Genomic DNA, 23,083 nt, shown 5'->3' on the forward strand with positions numbered 1-23,083 from the left:
GCAGCAGAGTTATTAGATAGTCAGGGCACAGGGTGTACAGCAGAGGTATTAGATGGTCAGGGCACAGGGTGTGCGGCAGAGATATTAGATGGTCAGGGCACAGGGTGTGCTGCAGAGATATTAGATGGTCAGGGCACAGGGTGTACAGCAGAGATATTAGATGGTCAGGGCACAGGGTGTGCAGCAGAGATATTAGATGGTCAGGGCACAGGGTGTACAGCAGAGATATTAGATGGCACAGGGTGTACAGCAGAGATATTAGATGGTCAGGGCACAGGGTATACAGCAGAGATATTAGATGGTCAGGGCACAGGGTGTACGGCAGAGATATTAGATGGTCAGGGCACGGGGTGTGCAGCAGAGATATTAGATGGTCAGGGCACAGGGTGTACAGCAGAGATATTATATGGTCGGGGCACAGGTTGTACAGCAGAGATATTGGTCAGGGCACAGGGGGTGCAGAAGAGATATTGGTCAGGGCACAGGGTGTACAGTAGAGATATTCCATGGTCAGGGCACAGGGTGTGCGGCAGAGATATTAGATGGTCAGGGCACAGGGTGTACGGCAGAGATATTAGATGGTCAGGGCACAGGGTATACAGCAGAGATATTAGATGGTCAGGGCACAGGGTGTACGGCAGAGATATTAGATGGTCAGGGCACGGGGTGTGCAGCAGAGATATTAGATGGTCAGGGCACAGGGTGTACAGCAGAGATATTAGATGGTCAGGGCACAGGGTGTGCAGCAGAGATATTATATGGTCGGGGCACAGGGTGTACAGCAGAGATATTGGTCAGGGCACAGGGGGTGCAGCAGAGATATTGGTCAGGGCACAGGGTGTACAGTAGAGATATTCCATGGTCAGGGCACAGGGTGTGCGGCAGAGATATTAGATGGTCAGGGCACAGGGTGTGCAGCAGAGATATTAGATAGTCAGGGCACAGGGTGTGCAGCAGAGATATTAGATGGTCAGGGCACAGGGTGTGCTGCAGAGATATTAGATGGTCAGGGCACAGGGTGTACAGCAGAGATATTCCTTGGTCAGGGCACAGGGTGTACAGCAGAGATATTAGATGGTCAGGGCACAGGGTGTGCAGCAGAGATATTATATGGTCGGGGCACAGGGTGTACAGCAGAGATATTGGTCAGGGCACAGGGGGTGCAGCAGAGATATTGGTCAGGGCACAGGGTGTACAGTAGAGATATTCCATGGTCAGGGCACAGGGTGTGCGGCAGAGATATTAGATGGTCAGGGCACAGGGTGTGCAGCAGAGATATTAGATAGTCAGGGCACAGGGTGTGCAGCAGAGATATTAGATGGTCAGGGCACAGGGTGTGCTGCAGAGATATTAGATGGTCAGGGCACAGGGTGTACAGCAGAGATATTAGATGGTCAGGGCACAGGGTGTACATTTTGGATGGAATAGGTATGAGTAGTATGCATGGATGGATGGATATGAGGCGTGATTATGAGTAGTATATATGCATGGATGAGGTATGAGTAGTATGGATGGATGGATATATGAAGCGTGAGTTTGAGAAATATGGATGGATGAGGCGTTAATAGTATATACCGTATATACTTGCATATAAGCCGACCGGTGTACAAGCCGAGGTAACCACTTTTCCCTAAGAAAACAGGGAAAAGTGATTGGCTCGTGTATAAGCCCCCTCACCAGTAGCCAGATGTGTCCCCAGTACAAGTCAGCCCCCCTCCCCATAGCCAGATGTGCACCAAGGATGATACAGCTGTCTCAAGACGCCACACGGGAAGAATTCCGGATCATCGTACCGCTGAAAGGTTGCTGGCATGCTCCGCTCCACAAGGCAGGGGACACAGGCAGTCTTGAGCAGCACACACTGCACACCATGTTGCAGGGGATGGGGGCACAGACACAGCATGGACCCAACTGGCAAGAGCAGGATTATTAGTGCACGATCCTTACGCTCCTCTGCCAGTAATAAAACCTGCTCCACCATCCGTTCTGCTCCATTGACTCACATATAAGCCAAGGGGGTAACTTTTCAGCACATTTTCTGTGCTGAAAAATTAGGCTTTTGTGAGTATATACAGTGTATGCATGGATGAGGTATGGATGAATGGATATATGAGGCGTAGTTTGATAAGTATGGATGGATGAGGCTTGAGTTTGAGCAGGATGGATGGTTGAGGTGTGAATACAGCTAATTAGAGGTATATTGCTCCTCCGTCTTCCTCCGGCTGTGCTGACGGGAGCAGGCAGCACTAGGTGAAGTGTAATCCATTTTTCAGAGGCTCAGCCAGCGGAAGGGACAATGCGGAGTTCTGTGTTATCTCCTCATCTATATTTCACTCTCTGGCATTTTCTCTGCACCTGGTTCTGTCCAGAAGAATTTCTTCCGCTTCCCGAGACTCTGTTCTGCTAACTGCTCACCTGCAGAATTCCCAAAGAGAGGGGGAGACTCGTCAGAAATGGCACAGCAGCTCCATCAATATTTTACAGCCCAACTCATTCATCATCCAACAGTTAAATGAGAAGAGTGCCCAAAGGTTCTCTTTTCTGTGTCAGGTGAGGATTCTGCAGATAAATGCAGAATCCATTATGTAATGCAGAGCAGCAGTGAAGCGTTAACCGTTGCCTTCTTTCGGCAGGTGGACAGGTCCTCTTTACTCTCCTGAAGTGTACAAGCGCCGCACAGCCAGTCACCATGCAGCTTCCATCCCTGTCACATGACATGCAGGGATAGAGGCCACATGGCGATTGTCTGTATGGCGCTTGTACATTGAAGAGGACCTGTCCCGCCACCGCCACAGTGGTGTGAAAAACTATTTGCCCCCTTCCTGATTTCTTATTCTTTTGCATGTTTGTCACACTTAAATGTTTCTGCTCATCAAAAACCGTTAACTATTAGTCAAAGATAACATAATTGAACACAAAATGCAGTTTTAAAATGATGGTTTTTGTTATTTAGTGAGAAAAAAACCTCAAAACCTACATGGCCCCATGTGAAAAAGTGATTGCCCCCCTTATTAAAAAATAACTTACCGGTAACTGGGGTTTATCACACCTGAGTTCAATTTCTGTAGTCACCCCCAGGCCTGATTACTGCCACACCTGTTTCAATCAAGAAATCACTTAAATAGGAGATATCTGACACAGAGAAGTAGACCAAAAGCACCTCAAAAGCTAGACATCATGCCAAGATCCAAAGAAATTCAGGAACAAATGAGAACAAAAGTACTGTAATTGAGATCTATCAGTCTGGTAAAGGTTATAAAGCCATTTCTAAAGCTTTGGGACTCCAGCGAACCAGTTAGAGCAATTATCCACAAATGGCAAAAACATGGAACAGTGAAGAACCTTCCCAGGAATGGCCAGCCGACCAAAATTGCCCCAAGAGCGCGGAGAAAACTCATCCGAGAGGCCGCAAAAGACCCCAGGACAACCTCTAAAGAGATGCAGGCCTCACTTGCCTCAATTTAAGGTCAGTGTTCACAACTCCACCATAAGAAAGAGACTGGGCAAAAACGGCTTGCATGGCAGATATCCAAGGCGCAAACCACTTTTAAGCAAAAAGAACATTAAGACTCGTCTCAATTTTGCTAAAAAAACATCTCAATGATTGCCAAGACTTTTGGGAAAATACCTTGTGGACCGACGAGACAAAAGTTAAACTTTTTGGAAGGTGCGTGTCCAATTACATCTGACGTAGAAGTAACACAGCATTTCAGCATGAACATCATACCAACAGTAAAATATGGTGGTGGTAGTGTGATGGTCTGGGGTTGTTTTGCTGCTTCAGGACCTGGAAGGCTTGCTGTGATAGATGGAACCATGAATTCTACTGTCTACCAAAAAATCCTGAAGGAGAATGTCCGGCCATCTGTTCGTCAACTCAAGCTGAAGCGATCTTGGGTGCTGCAGCAGAACAATGACCCAAAACACACCAGCAAATCCACCTCTGAATGGCTGAAGAAAAACAAAATGAAGACTTTGAAGTGGCCTAGTCAAAGTCCTGACCTGAATCCTATTGAGATGTTGTGGCATGACCTTAAAAGTCGGTTCATGCTAGAAAACTCTCAAAGCTGAATTACAACAATTCTGCAAAGATGAGTGGGCCAAAATTCCTCCAGAGCGCTGTAAAAGACTTGTTGCAAGTTATCGCAAACGCTTGATTGCAGTTATTGCTGCTAAGGGTGGCCCAACCAGTTATTAGGTTCAGGGAGCAATTTCTTTTTCACACAGGGCCATGTAGGTTTTGAGGTTTTTTTCTCACTAAATAATAAAAACCATCATTTTAAAACTGCATTTTGTGTTCAATTAGGTTATCTTTGACTAATAGTTAACGGTTTTTGATGAGCAGAAACATTTAAGTGTGACAAACATGCAAAAGAATAAGAAATCAGGAAGGGGGCAAATAGTGTTTCACACCACTGTATAATGCTCTGATGCTGCCCTGCATTACATACAGGAGCAGCCCCATGATGGAGGTTAAATACTGTGACTCTAGATAAAAATACAATGTAGTTACTCCCCTGCCTAAAACGCACTTCTGTTTGTCTCTTCATCAGTGATAAAGATATTTTTGGCCAAGCCTTAACCTGCTAGGGCGTCTTCTGCCGGCCTAATGCCGCTATGCAGAGAGCTTCTTTATATTTACCTGTTACGTGTGGCTGAATCGGCTTCTCCTCTCCTCCACCAGTGGCGCTGCAAGGCCGACATCCTCTGGAGTTCCGATCATATGATATGACGTGATAATAACCCAGAGGATGGTGTCAGCATTGCTGCACCTTCTTGTGGTGGAAGATGGAAGAGACTCTTTGCTTGTGCTGCTTTTCTTTTGCTGCTCACAAGGATGGATATTGGAAGCTCTCAAGGGAAACCTACAATAGTGAGGAGGGGCCCTCCTTCAACTGTTCTGTTAGCTCTTCATTAGTGATAAGCTGATAATAATCACTTGTGCTTTGATTAGTTTTAACCATTAGGACTGTTCCCCATCCATAGGCAACGCAGGGGGGGGGGGGGGATTACAGCTGCCCAGAATCCCCCCTCAGACCAGGGCCGGTGCAGTGTCTGGGGACAGGCACAAGTTGAGACACCAGAATGTCTGCAGGCATCCTGCAGCTCACAGAACCTTGCTGCTGCCTGCATTATGTGCCGCCCCCTTTCTTTCCCTGCTACAGTTGACTTTGGATGGAGCAGTATCGTATGTACAGAGCATGGAGCAGCTCGGAGGAACTTAACAGTCGGGTATGAGCACAGCCCTGTGCCCTGCTGTGTGAATGCTTCACCTTCATCAATGTTGGCTGTCCTCATTATTATCTGTATCCAAACTGCTCCAAATCGATCCTGTTGTCAGTTGGATGGGAAATTGCATTATGTGTACCCAGCATGATGTCCTACCATATTATTATACTGTGTTGTGCCTGGGTTTGCCCCTGCCACCTCCTTCTTGCATCATACTGTGGTTGTCCTTGGCAGGTTTTGGCAATCCATATCAAGTTATGTATAGAGCGTTTGAGGGGGCCCAATGTAAAACTTGCACTGGGTCCTAGAGCCCCGAAGCTACGTCATTGTGCGCAGTGACTGGATGTGTGGCATGTGGCTGCAGCTATAGGACACAATAATGCCATATCCTTGTTTATCATCATTGGGTTCTGTGGCTTGAGACATTCCTTATATTGTTCGGGGGCTCTGCATGCTTCTCTATTAACGGCCTGACGGTGAACCATCAGAAGTCTCATTTATTCTAAATGCCACTTTAGACATTTCCCTCCTCCCAATGCACACAGCTCGGCCTGGATCTGATATGTGGATACGGTCTTGGCCTTTCACAGGCTGCCGCCCCCTCACTGGTACCCAGTGGTCCGCAGGCTGGGAGGAAGTGTGTTAGGTGTGAGGGGATCTGAATTATACATTAGGAATCTGCTTTGTCTCTGGGCTCCTGGGAGGAGGGGGAGGGGGGGGGGAGCAACGCCATGTGCTGAACTTCCCATTTTCCTGCACAGGTAGTCACTGATTGTTAATTAATGTGGCTGAGCCCTGAACGCTGTGTGCCGTTTCCAAGCACTGCTGTCACTTCTGTGGGGAAACCGCGAATCAATGTATATCCCAGATAACCAGGTGTTCCATATTCTTCATTAAAGGTGCTTGCTGTCACTCTGATTTCCATGCACAGGTTACTGTCACACAGGTTACTGTCACTCTGATATCCATGCACAGGTTACTGTCACACAGGTTACTGTCACTCTGATTTCCATACACAGGTTACTGTCACACAGGTTACTGTCACTCTGATATCCATGCACGGGTAACTGTCACTCTGATTTCCATGCACAGGTTACTGTCACACAGGTTACTGTCACTCTGATATCCATGCACAGGTTACTGTCACACAGGTTACTGTCACTCTGATATCCATGCACGGGTAACTGTCACTCTGATTTCCATGCGCAGGTTACTGTCACACAGGTTACTGTCACTCTGATATCCATGCACAGGTTACTGTCACACAGGTTACTGTCACTCTGATATCCATGCACAGGTTACTGTCACTCTGATATCCATGCACAGGTTACTGTCACTCTGATATCCATGCACAGGTTACTGTCACTCTGATTTCCATGCACAGGTTACGGTCACACAGGTTACGGTCACACAGGTTACGGTCACACAGGTTACGGTCACACAGGTTACTGTCACACAGGTTACTGTCACTCTGATATCCATGCACAGGCTACTGTCACTCTGATTTCCATGCACAGGTTACGGTCACACAGGTTACGGTCACACAGGTTACGGTCACACAGGTTACGGTCACACAGGTTACTGTCACACAGGTTACTGTCACTCTGATATCCATGCACAGGCTACTGTCACTCTGATTTCCATACACAGGTTACTGTCACACAGGTTACTGTCGCACAGGTTACTGTCACTCTGATTTCCATGCACAGGTTACTGTCACTCTGATATCCATGCACACGTTACTGTCACTCTGATATCCATGCACAGGTTACTGTCACTCTGATTTCCATACACAGGTTACTGTCACACAGGTTACTGTCACTCTGATATCCATGCACAGGCTACTGTCACTCTGATTTCCATGCACAGGTTACTGTCACACAGGTTACTGTCACTCTGATTTCCATGCCCAGGTTACTGTCACACAGGTTACTGTCACACAGGTTACTGTCACTCTGATTTCCATAAACAGGTTACTGTCGCACAGGTTACTGTCACTCTGATTTCCATACACAGGTTACTGTCACACATGTTACTGTCACTCTGATTTCCATGCACAGGTTACTGTCACACAGGTTACTGTCACTCTGATTTCCATGCACAGGTTACTGTCACACAGGTTACTGTCACACAGGTTACTGTCACACAGGTTACTGTCACTCTGATATCCATGCACAGGTTACTGTCACACAGGTTACTGTCACACAGGTTACTGTCACACAGGTTACTGTCACTCTGATATCCATGCACAGGTTACTGTCACACAGGTTACTGTCACTCTGATTTCCATACACAGGTTACTGTCACACATGTTACTGTCACTCTGATATCCATGCACGGGTAACTGTCACTCTGATTTCCATGCACAGGTTACTGTCACACAGGTTACTGTCACTCTGATATCCATGCACAGGTTACTGTCACACAGGTTACTGTCACTCTGATTTCCATACACAGGTTACTGTCACACATGTTACTGTCACTCTGATATCCATGCACGGGTAACTGTCACTCTGATTTCCATGCACAGGTTACTGTCACACAGGTTACTGTCACTCTGATATCCATGCACAGGTTACTGTCACACAGGTTACTGTCACTCTGATTTCCATACACAGGTTACTGTCACACATGTTACTGTCACTCTGATATCCATGCACGGGTAACTGTCACTCTGATTTCCATGCACAGGTTACTGTCACACAGGTTACTGTCACTCTGATATCCATGCACAGGTTACTGTCACTCTGATATCCATGCACAGGTTACTGTCACTCTGATTTCCATACACAGGTTACTGTCACACAGGTTACTGTCACACAGGTTACTGTCACTCTGATATCCATGCACAGGCTACTGTCACTCTGATTTCCATGCACAGGTTACTGTCACACAGGTTACTGTCACTCTGATTTCCATGCCCAGGTTACTGTCACACAGGTTACTGTCACACAGGTTACTGTCACTCTGATTTCCATAAACAGGTTACTGTCGCACAGGTTACTGTCACTCTGATTTCCATACACAGGTTACTGTCACACATGTTACTGTCACTCTGATTTCCATGCACAGGTTACTGTCACACAGGTTACTGTCACTCTGATTTCCATGCACAGGTTACTGTCACACAGGTTACTGTCACACAGGTTACTGTCACACAGGTTACTGTCACTCTGATATCCATGCACAGGTTACTGTCACACAGGTTACTGTCACACAGGTTACTGTCACACAGGTTACTGTCACTCTGATATCCATGCACAGGTTACTGTCACACAGGTTACTGTCACTCTGATTTCCATACACAGGTTACTGTCACACATGTTACTGTCACTCTGATATCCATGCACGGGTAACTGTCACTCTGATTTCCATGCACAGGTTACTGTCACACAGGTTACTGTCACTCTGATATCCATGCACAGGTTACTGTCACACAGGTTACTGTCACTCTGATTTCCATACACAGGTTACTGTCACACAGGTTACTGTCACTCTGATATCCATGCACGGGTAACTGTCACTCTGATTTCCATGCACAGGTTACTGTCACACAGGTTACTGTCACTCTGATATCCATGCACAGGTTACTGTCACACAGGTTACTGTCACTCTGATATCCATGCACAGGTTACTGTCACTCTGATATCCATGCACAGGTTACTGTCACTCTGATTTCCATGCACAGGTTACTGTCACACAGGTTACTGTCACACAGGTTACTGTCACACAGGTTACTGTCACACAGGTTACTGTCACTCTGATATCCATGCACAGGCTACTGTCACTCTGATTTCCATACACAGGTTACTGTCACACAGGTTACTGTCGCACAGGTTACTGTCACTCTGATTTCCATGCACAGGTTACTGTCACTCTGATTTCCATGCACAGGTTACTGTCACTCTGATATCCATGCACAGGTTACTGTCACTCTGATATCCATGCACAGGTTACTGTCACTCTGATATCCATGCACAGGTTACTGTCACTCTGATTTCCATGCACAGGTTACTGTCACACAGGTTACTGTCACACAGGTTACTGTCACACAGGTTACTGTCACTCTGATATCCATGCACAGGCTACTGTCACTCTGATTTCCATGCACAGGTTACTGTCACACAGGTTACTGTCACTCTGATTTCCATGCCCAGGTTACTGTCACACAGGTTACTGTCACACAGGTTATTGTCACACAGGTTACTGTCACTCTGATTTCCATACACAGGTTACTGTCGCACAGGTTACTGTCACTCTGATTTCCATGCACAGGTTACTGTTACACAGGTTACTGTCACACAGGTTACTGTCACACAGGTTACTGTCACTCTGATTTCCATAAACAGGTTACTGTCACACATGTTACTGTCACTCTGATTTCCATGCACAGGTTACTGTCACACAGGTTACTGTCACTCTGATTTCCATGCACAGGTTACTGTCACACAGGTTACTGTCACACAGGTTACTGTCACTCTGATTTCCATAAACAGGTTACTGTAGCACAGGTTACTGTCACACAGGTTACTGTCACACAGGTTACTGTCACACAGGTTACTGTCACTCTGATATCCATGCACAGGCTACTGTCACTCTGATTTCCATACACAGGTTACTGTCACACAGGTTACTGTCGCACAGGTTACTGTCACTCTGATTTCCATGCACAGGTTACTGTCACTCTGATTTCCATGCACAGGTTACTGTCACTCTGATATCCATGCACAGGTTACTGTCACTCTGATATCCATGCACAGGTTACTGTCACTCTGATATCCATGCACAGGTTACTGTCACTCTGATTTCCATGCACAGGTTACTGTCACACAGGTTACTGTCACACAGGTTACTGTCACACAGGTTACTGTCACTCTGATATCCATGCACAGGCTACTGTCACTCTGATTTCCATGCACAGGTTACTGTCACACAGGTTACTGTCACTCTGATTTCCATGCCCAGGTTACTGTCACACAGGTTACTGTCACACAGGTTATTGTCACACAGGTTACTGTCACTCTGATTTCCATACACAGGTTACTGTCGCACAGGTTACTGTCACTCTGATTTCCATGCACAGGTTACTGTTACACAGGTTACTGTCACACAGGTTACTGTCACACAGGTTACTGTCACTCTGATTTCCATAAACAGGTTACTGTCACACATGTTACTGTCACTCTGATTTCCATGCACAGGTTACTGTCACACAGGTTACTGTCACTCTGATTTCCATGCACAGGTTACTGTCACACAGGTTACTGTCACACAGGTTACTGTCACTCTGATTTCCATAAACAGGTTACTGTAGCACAGGTTACTGTCACTCTGATTTCCATACACAGGTTACTGTCACACATGTTACTGTCACTCTGATTTCCATGCACAGGTTACTGTCACACAGGTTACTGTCACACAGGTTACTGTCACTCTGATTTCCATAAACAGGTTACTGTCGCACAGGTTACTGTCACTCTGATTTCCATACACAGGTTACTGTCACACATGTTACTGTCACTCTGATTTCCATGCACAGGTTACTGTCACACAGGTTACTGTCACACAGGTTACTGTCACTCTGATTTCCATACATAGGTTACTGTCACACAGGTTACTGTCACACAGGTTATTGTCACACAGGTTACTGTCACACAGGTTACTGTCACTCTGATTTCCATACATAGGTTACTGTCACACAGGTTACTGTCACACAGGTTACTGTCACACAGGTTACTGTCACTCTGATTTCCATGCACAGGTTACTGTCACATAGGTTACTGTCACTCTGATTTCCATGCACAAGTTACTGTCACATAGGTTACTGTCACTCTGATTTCCATGCACAGGTTACTGTCACATAGGTTACTGTCACTCTGATTTCCATACACAGGTTACTGTCGCACAGGTTACTGTCGCACAGGTTACTGTCGCACAGGTTACTGTCGCACAGGTTACTGTCGCACAGGTTACTGTCACTCTGATATCCATGCACAGGTTACTGTCACTCTGATTTCCATGCACAGGTTACTGTCACTCTGATATCCATGCACAGGTTGCTGTCACTCGGATTTCCATGCACAGGTTACTGTCACTCTGATTTCCATGCACAGGTTACTGTCACACAGGTTACTGTCACTGATATCCATGCACAGGTTGCTGTCACTCTGATTTCCATGCACAGGTTACTGTCACTCTGATTTCCATGCACAGGTTACTGTCACTCTGATTTCCATGCACAGGTTACTGTCACTCTGATATCCATGCACAGGTTACTGTCACTCTGATTTCCATGCACAGGTTACTGTCACTCTGATTTCCATGCACAGGTTACTGTCACTCTGATATCCATGCACAGGTTACTGTCACTCTGATATCCATGCACAGGTTACTGTCACTCTGATTTCCATGCACAGGTTACTGTCACTCTGATATCCATGCACAGGTTGCTGTCACTCTGACTGGGTAACGTTTCCTCCATCGGTGGAAGGGTCAACAGTGTCTGAAGACATAACAGATACCTATACAATAGTAATGTGCGCAATGGTAATCTGTGCATGGAAATCAGAGTGACAGTAAACTGTGCATGGAAATCAGAGTGACAGTAACCTGTGCATGGAAATCAGAGCGACAGTAACCTGTGTGACAGTAACCTGTGCATGGAAATCAGAGCGACAGTAACCTGTGTGACAGTAACCTGTGCATGGAAATCAGAGTGACAGTAACCTGTGCATGGAAATCAGAGCGACAGTAACCTGTGTGACAGTAACCTGTGCATGGAAAATGGAATCTAAGCGCCCACGGGTGTTCACCAACAACCCCCAAGGGGAAAGCTGGACTTAGCTGCCTAGTGTTCTCCAGGTCAGTATTGGGATAGTCTCAGCTGGTGGTTGGGAGAACCGTGACACCTCTAGTAATCCAATGAAGGTAAATCCGGTAAACAATCCGAGTCAGGGCAGGCGGCAGGCAAGAGAAGAGTCCAGTAACAATCCGAGTAAGGGCAGGAGAATCAGGATAGTCAAACAGGCCGGGTCACAACAGAAGATCAGACAGGAAAACTGGCTTGCTCAAGAGCGAACCGCTGAACACCAAACTAGCTGTCAGAACGAGCAGCACTGAACGCTGGGAAGGGACCGCCTTTTGTAGGGGCAGGGCCGCACTTTGGCGTGCGACCTCAAACACCGCGCATGCGTACAAATGTCCGCCATAGTCCCACGCATGCGTACACGTGACCTGACGCCATTCCGCATGAACGTATGCACGCCCCTGACCGTCGTCGCCAAACCACGGCCAGCAACACGCGTGCGCGCAGAGTCCGCCGGACGCCAGTGCGGGACTGAAGCCACACGCGGAGGACACCGCGGACGGAGCAGAGCCACGTGAGTATGACAGTTACTGTCCAGCTAGTTTCAGTAACACAAGTTACAGCATAAATTGTACTGTCCACAAGTCACCATCACACAGATTACTGTCATACCTGTTGCACTGGCTACATCAAACCAGTTACTGTTATCAAGGGTATCATGACATATATTACCATTGCACTAGCTACCCAAACAGATTTCAGACATGCTGGTTACAGGTTACATTGCACAAGCTACCATCACTCGGTTCATAGCACACTTCTACATTTATAGAATTCAGCTTGCATGCAGCTGCTTCCCTTTGTTTTGGCCTCATCCATGCAAGGTATGAACTGGACATGGCTATGAGCCTGCACTTCTAATCCTGCACCTAATGCAATATAGCTGTTACTTCTCACACGTGGGGAGGTGACATTTGTTATACTTAAAGATGCACAATTTGAAGGTGTAAAGAGAAACTAACAAATAATCAAAGAACTGAATGATAGCTTGAGGAGCTCGTTGTATCAAAAGCTGGAGTATATGGTAATAATGAGTAATCTAAAGTAGAAATGGCACCAAATCTCCTACCTTATTAGAGAAGTAATGTGCTGGAGTCGAAATAAGGGTAAAAGCTTCTCCAATGCTATTATGCATGCTCAACAACGCGTTTCATGGCTAGAGCTGCTTCCTCAGGTCAGTAACTGTGCCTAGAGCGAAGTGTCATCAGAAGAAGAGGGAGAGAGGAGAGAAACCTGATGGATGGGTGGAGAGAAGTTTTTTTGGTTTAATTTTAAACGTTTTCAGGGTCGGCCCTAGACTTTTTGCCGCCTGAGGCAAACTTTGGAGAAATCACAGTGGGTGGGGGCCACCGAACTGGAGGGGGTAGCGGGCAGGAAGGGGATATTGAGCACAGTGGTGAGGAGGGGGGGTCGGACCCCCCCCCCTCACCTGGGACCCCCAATCTGCGCTCCCCCTCCAGCTTATAAATAAGCAGCAGTCATCACTTCCTGCAATCCTGCCCACTGTATTGTAAGTGACGACAGTGGAACGCACGCTGGAACGTGGAAGAGGTGAGTCATCCCCGCCCGCTGCCTCTTACTAATAGTGGCGACTGCTTATTTAAAAGATGGAGAAGGAGCGCAGATCGGGGGACCCAGGCGCGTGTCCCCCCCCCCCCCCCCCCGGGTTCCGCCTGAGGCATTTGTTTCACCCCACCTCACGGGCGGACCAGCCCTGAATATTTTGTTTCAAGCTCCAACTTCAGGCTTACAATGAAGGAAATGTAAAAAATTTTTGTTTCTTAAAAAGACGGTAGAATTGTATTTTCGTTTTCAAAATGTTTTATTGTGGCATTGATCATATTATTGCAATAAATCATATTACAAAGCGGAGGAATAATACCACATTTTTGACTTTGATAGAATAACAACAACATAGTCCATTAATGGACTAATATCATAACAACAAAACAAAACAGAAAGAAAGAAAGAAAGAGAATTTGTCTCTACATTAATTGTATTTTAAAGAGCATTCTCCCTCAGTTGGGGCTTTTACAAAGGTCCTGGTCATTCTGTAGTAAATTTTGCAACACTTTCTGTCTGCACGGCCATAATAATGTACACTGTAATGTACTTTATTGGTATATCTCACTAATATTATAAATGTGAAAGTTTGGATGTTTGTTACTCAATCACGCAACAATGACTGAACGGATTTGAATGAAATGTGGCACACACATAGTACATTACCCGGATTAACAACATATAGGATATGTTTTATCCCCATAACCAAAAAGTGGCCAGAGACAAATACAAATTTCACTGGGAAAATGTAAATTGCAGCCATTCTTACACTGTTAATGGCAGGGTTCTCACACTTCGCACAGTTGGTCACTGGGTGACTGGGATTAATATTCAGAAAAGTGGGTGGAACCTACAAATGCCAATCAAAATTCACCTATTGATTTTCAAGGGAAATATTTAATTGCTGCCATTCTTGCACTGTTAATGACACAAGCCTCAAACCTGACACAGTTGGTGATTGGGTCACAGGGGGTTCAAATTCAGAAAGGGGGGTGGAGTCACAGCCAATCAGATTTGTTTCATTTCATTACAAATTATTGATGCCAAAGAACGCAAAGCTCACAAACTAGGTTTTGAGTAATTGTGTGTTAGGGTTAGAAAAGTGGCCGGAGCCAACACCAGCCTAATACATACCCGGGGAACGTCAGGGCATCAGCTAGTAAAACATAAAGGGTCGGGTAAAAGTGCCCGATAAAAGGGGATTGGCTGATTGGGTGTTTTGTTGATCCAGAAGCAGTGAGTGTGACACACAACAGAGGGGGATCGGAGATTAGTGACATCACATACACTTACCCGCTCCCCTATCTTCTCCTCTTTACAGATCGAGGCTCTGCTGCTGGAGATGCAGGATGCAGAGACAGGAATAAAGACGCACACACAGCGCCTGATGATCACCACCATCCCCCACGCCATCACAGGTAAGCTGGGCAATCACCATTCTGGCCTAGAGTTTGGTACGGCCACCTGTAGTTCCCTGAACACTCCAGTGACTGTAGCCAGGCAGGAGAGAGAGCGGGGGCTTGCAAATCACTGAGCAGTTGGCACAGCTGCTTGTTACCTGGATTAGCTGATAGAAGCTTTGATTTGCTTATTCCATCTTCTGCTTCCAGGGTGGGGCCAGTTTGTACATGAAAGTCTTGTACACATGCTAGATGTTTCTTAGTGAGTCGGGTGGAGCCATCTCTGCTGAGAACCTCGCATGTGTACAATGGCGCCAATGAGAGATCTGCAGTGCTCAATCATTTCAGCCAAGCACATTTTTTTCCCACTCCAATTGAAGGGCTATCTGTCCTGTGATGCATCATTGCCCCCCCCCCCCCTCCTCCATAGCAACAGAACATGTCGCTGACCTGTAGTGTCTGTACAGCATTCTGCCTTGGACTATCGCCTGAGAAATTGACTGACCTAATATTCAATGAAAACATGTTTTCCTACTTTTGTATATGCCATACGGTTATCATATTTGCATTTGTGCATAAGTACTATTATTCATTTAGATATTATAGGTTCCCAAAAGTTTTTGCTTTGTGAGCTGACTTTGCATTTTCTTAATAACTGGTTTTATTCATTATGTAGTGAAGGCAGAAATGCTTTGACTCTCTGTCTGTGTTGAGCTGCTTCTCCACAGTCAGATTATTTGTCACATTCCTCACTTGATATATTTAAGTAAACACAAGATAACATTATCTATAACTTCAGAGGCGTCCACATTTCACTACACTAAACTTTCCAGCCCTGTGTAACCCTTCGAATGCTGGTCTAGTAAAAAAAAAAATGCTGGTTGCATATAATATGCTGTAAATAATGTTTTAGAGCACAGATGAAATGCTGGGTTATATTCCGCTTTAAGGCAATGAGGGCTATGAGCATCAGCCAGGACACTGTCTGTATGAAGTCCCCATGCATGGGTTACATGTATGCATTCTGGTTACAGCATCACTTCTGCACAAGAATTTAGATTTTCTAATTCTGTTTACAGTATCCCTGGAACTGCTGATCCCTCTGACATGCCGTTTTGCAATGCAAGCCATTTCTATGTGTTTTGTACATTAGGAAGTGTGGGATGCGAGGTTATGGCAAGTGTCCTATGTCTGCTATGACAAGTGCATGGGAAGAAACTACGAGCCAGCTGTGACAGCGCCACACTGTACTTGTGTATTGACTTGCCCTGCAGTGATCACACAGGCACACACTATACCAACTTCTAACCATTAATAAACGCCCCATTTTTACTCAACCACCCCATTCCTGTTCTGGACCAACAACAAACCTCAATCACTAAAGCCTAGTACACACTTTCAATTATAATTGACCAATCAATTACCAATTCTACCACCTCCAGGTAGCATGAGGGTCAACAGATAATTAAATACCATGAGCAGATTGTGTAGGTTAACCCTCATACTACCTGTAGGTAATGAAATTGGTGGTATAATTGAAAGTGTGTACCAGGCTTTAAAGAACAAGCGACACCCATGCTAACCTAGAAATAAAAAAAACATATATAAGTAGATAAATACTACCTTTACTTACATAACAGATGTATTGTGCTATTCACGTAATGATCCCTGTGATTTTTATAAAGGAAAAGCAGAAAATCCTATTCTAGGCAGTGGCCATCTTGGCAAGCTAATGCTGACATCATATCCTCCCTGACTCTTGTTTTCCCCCCTCCCTTCTCTTGCTCATTGTGTATTCATTAGCTGCCCTCCTCCCAGAGTCTTCAGACACTCCCACTGAGGTGTATACTAACAACTCCACTGTCTTTTTTTTATTTACACATCCAATCACTGAGCCACCTCAGCCTTGCTTGTAAACACAAGTGATCAGAGGGTGTTTCTGATAAGCAGCTAGATAGGGAAATAAATGGAAAAGGAGGAATATATTATAGATAAAAAGAACTCCCAGCATTCAACTGTTTGGCACTAGGGCCAGTGCTCCTAAAGTATGTGATAACTCCAAACTATAACAGCAGAAAACGTTTTGCAAGTTTTGAATGCAGGATTAGCATCTTTATCACTTAATACACTCAGACCAGTTGCTGTCGAAATATGATTTTTATGGTGACAATACCGCTTTAAGCTGGTACATACATCCTATTTTGCTTGGCTAATTTTACAACTTCCTTGTAGTATGAGCACTTACTTCCACAATCGGTTCATAGCATTCAAAATGTGTTGTCTCTCCTGCTGCATGGAAGTGGCAAAATTGGTGCGTGTACACATCAAATTTTTATTGGCTAATCATTGACCAATTTTAACACCTCTGTGTAGTATGAGGGCAAACAGACGTAATGCGGACCCAAAACAAACATTTTTTTAAATTCAAAATATTTAGTTGCACCACTTTGACACATACAAAGATAAATAAACACTCCTTCAAACCTATGAGCATTTCAGTGCATGCTTTTCACCCTCCTCTTTCTAGAACTAGGGATATACAGGTGGCAGCTATTACTTCTGAGCTTAGTAGGAGGTTTTAGATCATGGGTGTGTTTGTCATCAGCTACCCTCCCTCACAGGGGCGTTGTCTATATGAAATCTCACACAAGCCGAGATCACCTCCCCTGTGACATCATCAGTAGCAGCCTGTGTTGTTTTTTATCTCCTCCACCAGTCTGCCAGATTCTGTCCCGGCAATATGAAAGGAAGGGGAGGGGTTCCTCCAATAAATGTACAATATTTTATATTTGTCATCATGCAGCTGAAAAAAGGCTGATATTTATTATTATAAGTTAGGAAATAGATTTTATTTCTGAAATCTTGTATTTTTAATTTGGGTCCACTTTAAAATACTATGAACAGATTATATAGATAAACTCTTGAATTACATGTAATATTGGTAAAATTAGCCAATCAAAATTGGATGTGTGACCAGGCAAACCTATTAATTAGAGTAGACCAAACACAGCTGGAGTGATATTTTATTTATTGTCATTCACAGCTACATAATAACCTCCTGTAAAAAAACAGTAAGTAACAGAACAAGAAAAAAATAAAAAAATACATAACAAGAAAAAAAAAACGATATTGACCTTCCTGCTGAACCACTGCCAAGATAAAGTATAAAAGCCACCAGAAGACTGGAGGAGTTTGTAGACACATCAAACATGGTGGAGCCATGCTGTACCTTCCAGCATTGCTGGTAGTATTAGTGATCCTGGAGCAGCGGGCGGACATAACGTCATCATAATGGTCCCAACGCATCTACACTGTTATACAGCATTCAGGGCGAGAGTCCTCCTATATTCAATGGTATCTTCCCTCCTGCACCAACATTTCATGGAGGAGGAACATGGATAGACCTAATACAGAGGGAGACACCCAGATGGGAGGTACAGCGTGGCTTCACCATATTTAAACCCCAGCTGAACGCAGCATTTCAGCTCTGACTTGAGCTACAGTGGGTTGCAAAAGTATTCGGCCCCCTTGAAGTTTTCCACATTTTGTCATATTACTGCCACAAACATGCATCAATTTTATTGTAATTCCACCTGAAAGACCAACACAAAGCGGTGTACACATGAGAAGTGGATCGAAAATCATACATCATTCCAAACATTTATTTACAAATAAATAACTGCAAAGTGGGGTGTGCGTAATTATTCAGCCCCATTTGGTCTGAGTGCAGTCAGTTGCCCATAGACATTGCCTGATGAGTGCTAATGACTAAATAGTGCACCTGTGTGTAATCTAATATCAGTACAAATACAGTTGCTTTGTGAGGGCCTCAGAGGTTGTCTAAGAGAATATTGGGAGCAACAACACCAGGAAGTCCAAAGAACACACAAGACAGGTCAGGGATAAAGTTATTGATAAATTGAAAGCAGGCTTAGGCTACAAAAAGATTTCCAAAGCCTTGAACATCCCATGGAGCACTGTTCAAGCGATCATTCAGAAATGGAAGGAGTATGGTACAACTGTAAACCTACCAAGACAAGGCCATAAACCTAAACTCACAGGCCGAACAAGGAGAGCGCTGATCAGAAATGCAGGCAAGAGGCCCATGGTGACTCTGGACGAGCTGCAGAGATCTACAGCTCAGGTGGGAGACTCTGTCCATAGGACAACTATTAGTCATGCACTGCACAAAGTTGTCCTGTATGGAAGAGTGGCAAGAAGAAAGGCATTGTTAACAGAAAAGCATAAGATCTTTCATGTGGAATTCCAATAAAATGGATTCATGTTTGTGGCAGTAATGTGACAAAATGTGGAAAACTTCAAGGGGGCCGAATAATTTTGCAAGCCACTGTATATGGGGGGTGGTGGTGGTGTATATGGGATATGTGTATATAGTGTACATATGTATTTAGGTGGCACGGTGCACCTCATTTTGCACTCCTGACGATGCCCTTCGGGGTGAAACATGTCGATTCATGGGTTTTATTATCTGTTGTTCACTGTATATGTGTATGAGCACGATTAAGATTCAGTCTATCTTCCACACCATCCAGGCTGACCAGCCAGCTAGTGTATTGGCTTCACGGTAGTTTGTGGAGGGCGGCGGTACTGATTGCATGTACTATTGAACTACCACACCACAAACAAGCCAATCAATTGTATATTGCATGTTGTTACAAGTGCGAGGTGTTCACAAGGGACCTGGGGGATAGTTACACCCTACTCCAGAGATACAATTGGGGTGGTGGGGGATAGACAAGGAACCCCCCCCCCCCCCAGTGTGTGTTCCTTTCTTTTGAATGTGTGGCACACCTGCACTCACAGTACTTTTTAATAATAAAGTTCATAACTATTCAGTACCCTTTAGGGCTCTGTCTGTCCCCAGTTTTGAAGTGCAATTCCCCTGGTAACGCCTCTGACAGTTTGCAGAGAGACAGCGTGAGATAAGGTTTTACTGCAGGAAAGTTCAAAGGGTGGTTATTTCTGCTTTGTTTTAGAGCTTAAAAGACAGTATGGTTTAAAAACTGCAACTGTGACAGTATAATGCAATGCAATATATAAAACAAAAAAACTATACAGTTGAAAATAAAAATTAGACTTTTTTCTTTGCTACTAATTCGTTGTTCATTATCTGTACTACACATTCAATTCATTATATCATAATTTTTTTTCGCTTCAGGTTTGCTTTAAGAGGTGCCCTAACTTGGGCTGAGAGGGGTTTGTAATTTGAGGGAGTCCTCCGCCTACGCTTTGTGCTGAAAACACAGCAATTGTGATATTTATGATGGAAATACCATCCATTATTCATTTCATCAGATTAATGTTTAACCATCGCTTGGGGCTGCAGTTATTATCGCTATCTTTGTTTATGCAGCGCAGGAGTCTGGCTGGGGAGAAGCATGGGGGGGCATAACTGAGCCCACAAGCCCAGCCGGATTGTCCTATATCCTCCTGCCCCCTGCCATGTCATGGTACAGCCATTGAAGGGTACAGACATTAGACTTTCTTTTTGGTCATTATTTGGGCAACTGTCTGTCCAGCGGCCGCTAGCAGGCAAGCAGGAGGAGCTGACCTGAGCAGCAAGTATAAGAGGAGGAAAGAGAGAGAAAGAGAGAAGCAGGAGGCTCCCCTTGTGAATACAAATCAATCAGCCGAAATAATCCAACATTGCGAGGGGATGGGGGATAAGGGATACTTTACAAGTAACAGACCTCAGGCTTACGCTGGCCTTACATTAAATGATCCCTTCTTCTGATATCAGTGGTTTACCTGGTCTACTACCCGACATCATCAGATAGTAAACTAAAATACATCAGAAATCTTGTATAATATTGGCCCTGCCATTGTACCACCTTATGCAGAGCACACCTATGCAGAGCTCTGTCCCCCCACCAGTGCACTGTGCAGCTCTCTCAACGTGATATAGAATGGAAATGTTGAACTAATGCTCGATCAGTAAAATGAGCAGATATTGATAGACAACTGGTGGGACAATTCTACCAGCTGCTGTGTAGTATGACATCTGATCTGGCCATAATCAGTAGGGCTGGTCAATGATTGTATGCAGCAGGGGCGCAACTAAAAATCCTGGGGCCCCTCAGCCAAGCGTTGATGGAGCCGTATAAAATAAAGCTGTATAAAATAAAAAAGCCCGGGAGGGTACTTACTTCGGGAGCCTCTGAAGGATCTAGGCTTCCCCTCCTTCTCAGTAGAAGGGATCCAGCGTCGTGATCCCCTGAGGATCTCCTTGTCGGCTGCTTGGCAAAGTGTGCAGAAGAACGGACCCAACAGGGCTTGGTTATTTCTGCCAGAGCCCAAGTGGAGAGATGCTACTGCGTTTTGTGCACAGCAGCAATGGTAAATATGATTGCCGCTCTGGGTCCGGGGAGCCAGCGCTGGATCCCCTTGACTTTTTCTTTTTACAGATTCTCTTTAATGTTCATAGCCCTCCCTTTGGCTCTTCTTGATGACCCTCACAGCCTGGGGCCCATCCTACAAGCCTCATAAAACAAGTCATAGACTGTCTCTAGTAATCATAAGAGGTTGTTAGGACCGACCTCGCACTGCGTGGCTCTTAAGGTGGCCATACACCTATGGATGTGCCGCCAGATCGACCATCAGATACAGTGGCTTGCAAAAGTATTCGGCCCCCTTGAAGTATTCCACATTTTGTCATGTTACTGCCACAAACATGAATCGATGTTATTGGAATTCCACGTGAAAGACCAATACAAAGTGGTGTACATGTGGGAAGTGGAACGAAAATCATACATGATTCCAAAATTTTTTTACAAATCAATAACTGCCAAGTGGGGTGTGCATAATTATTCAGCCCCCTTTGGTCTGTGTGCCGTCAGTTGCCCATAGACATTGCCTGATGAGTGCTAATGACTAAATGGTGTACACCTGTGTGTAATCTAATGTCAGTACAAATACAGCTGCTCTGGGACGGCCTCAGAGGTTGTCTAAGAGAATATTGGGAGCAACAACACCAGGAAGTCCAAAGAACACACCAGACAGGTCAGGGATAAAGTTATTAAGAAATTTAAAGCAGGCTTTGGCTACAAAATGATTTCCAAAGCCTTGAACATCCCACGGAGCACTGTTCAAGCGATCATTCAGAAATGGAAGGAGTATGGCACAACTGTAAACCTACTAAGACAAGGCCGTGTACCTAAACTCACAGGCTGAACAAGGAGAGCACTGATCAGAAATGCAGTCAAGAGGCCCATGGTGACTCTGGACGAGCTGCAGAGATCTACAGCTCAGGTGGGGGAATCTATCCATAGGACAACTATTAGTCGAGCACTGCACAAAGTTGGCTCTTATGGAAGAGTGACAAGAAGAAAGCCATTGTTAACAGAAAAGCATAAGAAGTCCCGTTTGCAGTTTGCCACAAGCCATGTGGGCGACACAGCAACCATGTGGAAGAAGGTGCTCTGGTCAGATGAGACAAAAATGGAACTTTTTGGCCAAAATGCAAAACGCTATGTGTGGCAGAAAATTAACACTGCACGTCACTCAGAACACACCATCCCCACTGTCAAATATGGTGGTGGCAGCATCATGCTCGGGGGGTGCATTTCTTCAGCAGGGACAGGGAAGCTGGTCAATGTTGATAGAAATATGGATGGAGCCAAATACAGGGCAATCTTGGAAGAAAACCTCTTGGAGTCTGCAAAAGACTTGAGACTGGGGCGGAGGTTCACCTTCCAGCAGGACAACAACCCTAAAGAATAAAGCCAGGGCAACAATGGAATGGTTTAAAACAAAACCTATCCATGTGTTAGAATGGCCCAGTCAAAGTCCAGATCTAAATCCAATTGAGAATCTGTGGCAAGATCTGAAAACTGCTATTCACAAACGCCGTCCATCTAATCTGACTGAGCTGGAGCTGTTTTGCAAAGAAGAATGGGCAAGGATTTCAGTCTCTAGATGTGCAAAGCTGGTAGAGACATACCCTAAAAGACTGGCAGCTGTAATTGCAGCAAAAGGTGGTTCTACAAAGTATTGACTCAGGGGGCTG

The 23,083-nt window shown here is 45.1% G+C and overlaps 1 protein-coding gene across 7 annotated transcripts in view; it reads left to right on the forward strand.

The window, feature by feature from the left end:
* The window catches only part of RGS9 (regulator of G protein signaling 9), a 224,586-nt gene that overhangs the window by 99,392 nt on the left and 102,111 nt on the right, over nucleotides 1–23,083 (forward strand). For all 7 annotated transcript variants that reach the window (XR_011025387.1, XM_068264027.1, XM_068264028.1 and 4 more), the window contains one exon: nucleotides 14,979–15,075. Coding sequence is in view for 6 of the 7 variants with exons in the window: in XM_068264023.1 (XP_068120124.1) it covers nucleotides 14,979–15,075 (97 nt within the window). In the remaining variant the exon portion in view is untranslated. The remainder of the gene's footprint in view (nucleotides 1–14,978; nucleotides 15,076–23,083) is intronic.

The sequence above is a fragment of the Hyperolius riggenbachi genome, chromosome 12 (assembly GCF_040937935.1).
Source record: "Hyperolius riggenbachi isolate aHypRig1 chromosome 12, aHypRig1.pri, whole genome shotgun sequence".
Classification (NCBI taxonomy): Eukaryota; Metazoa; Chordata; class Amphibia; order Anura; family Hyperoliidae; genus Hyperolius; species Hyperolius riggenbachi.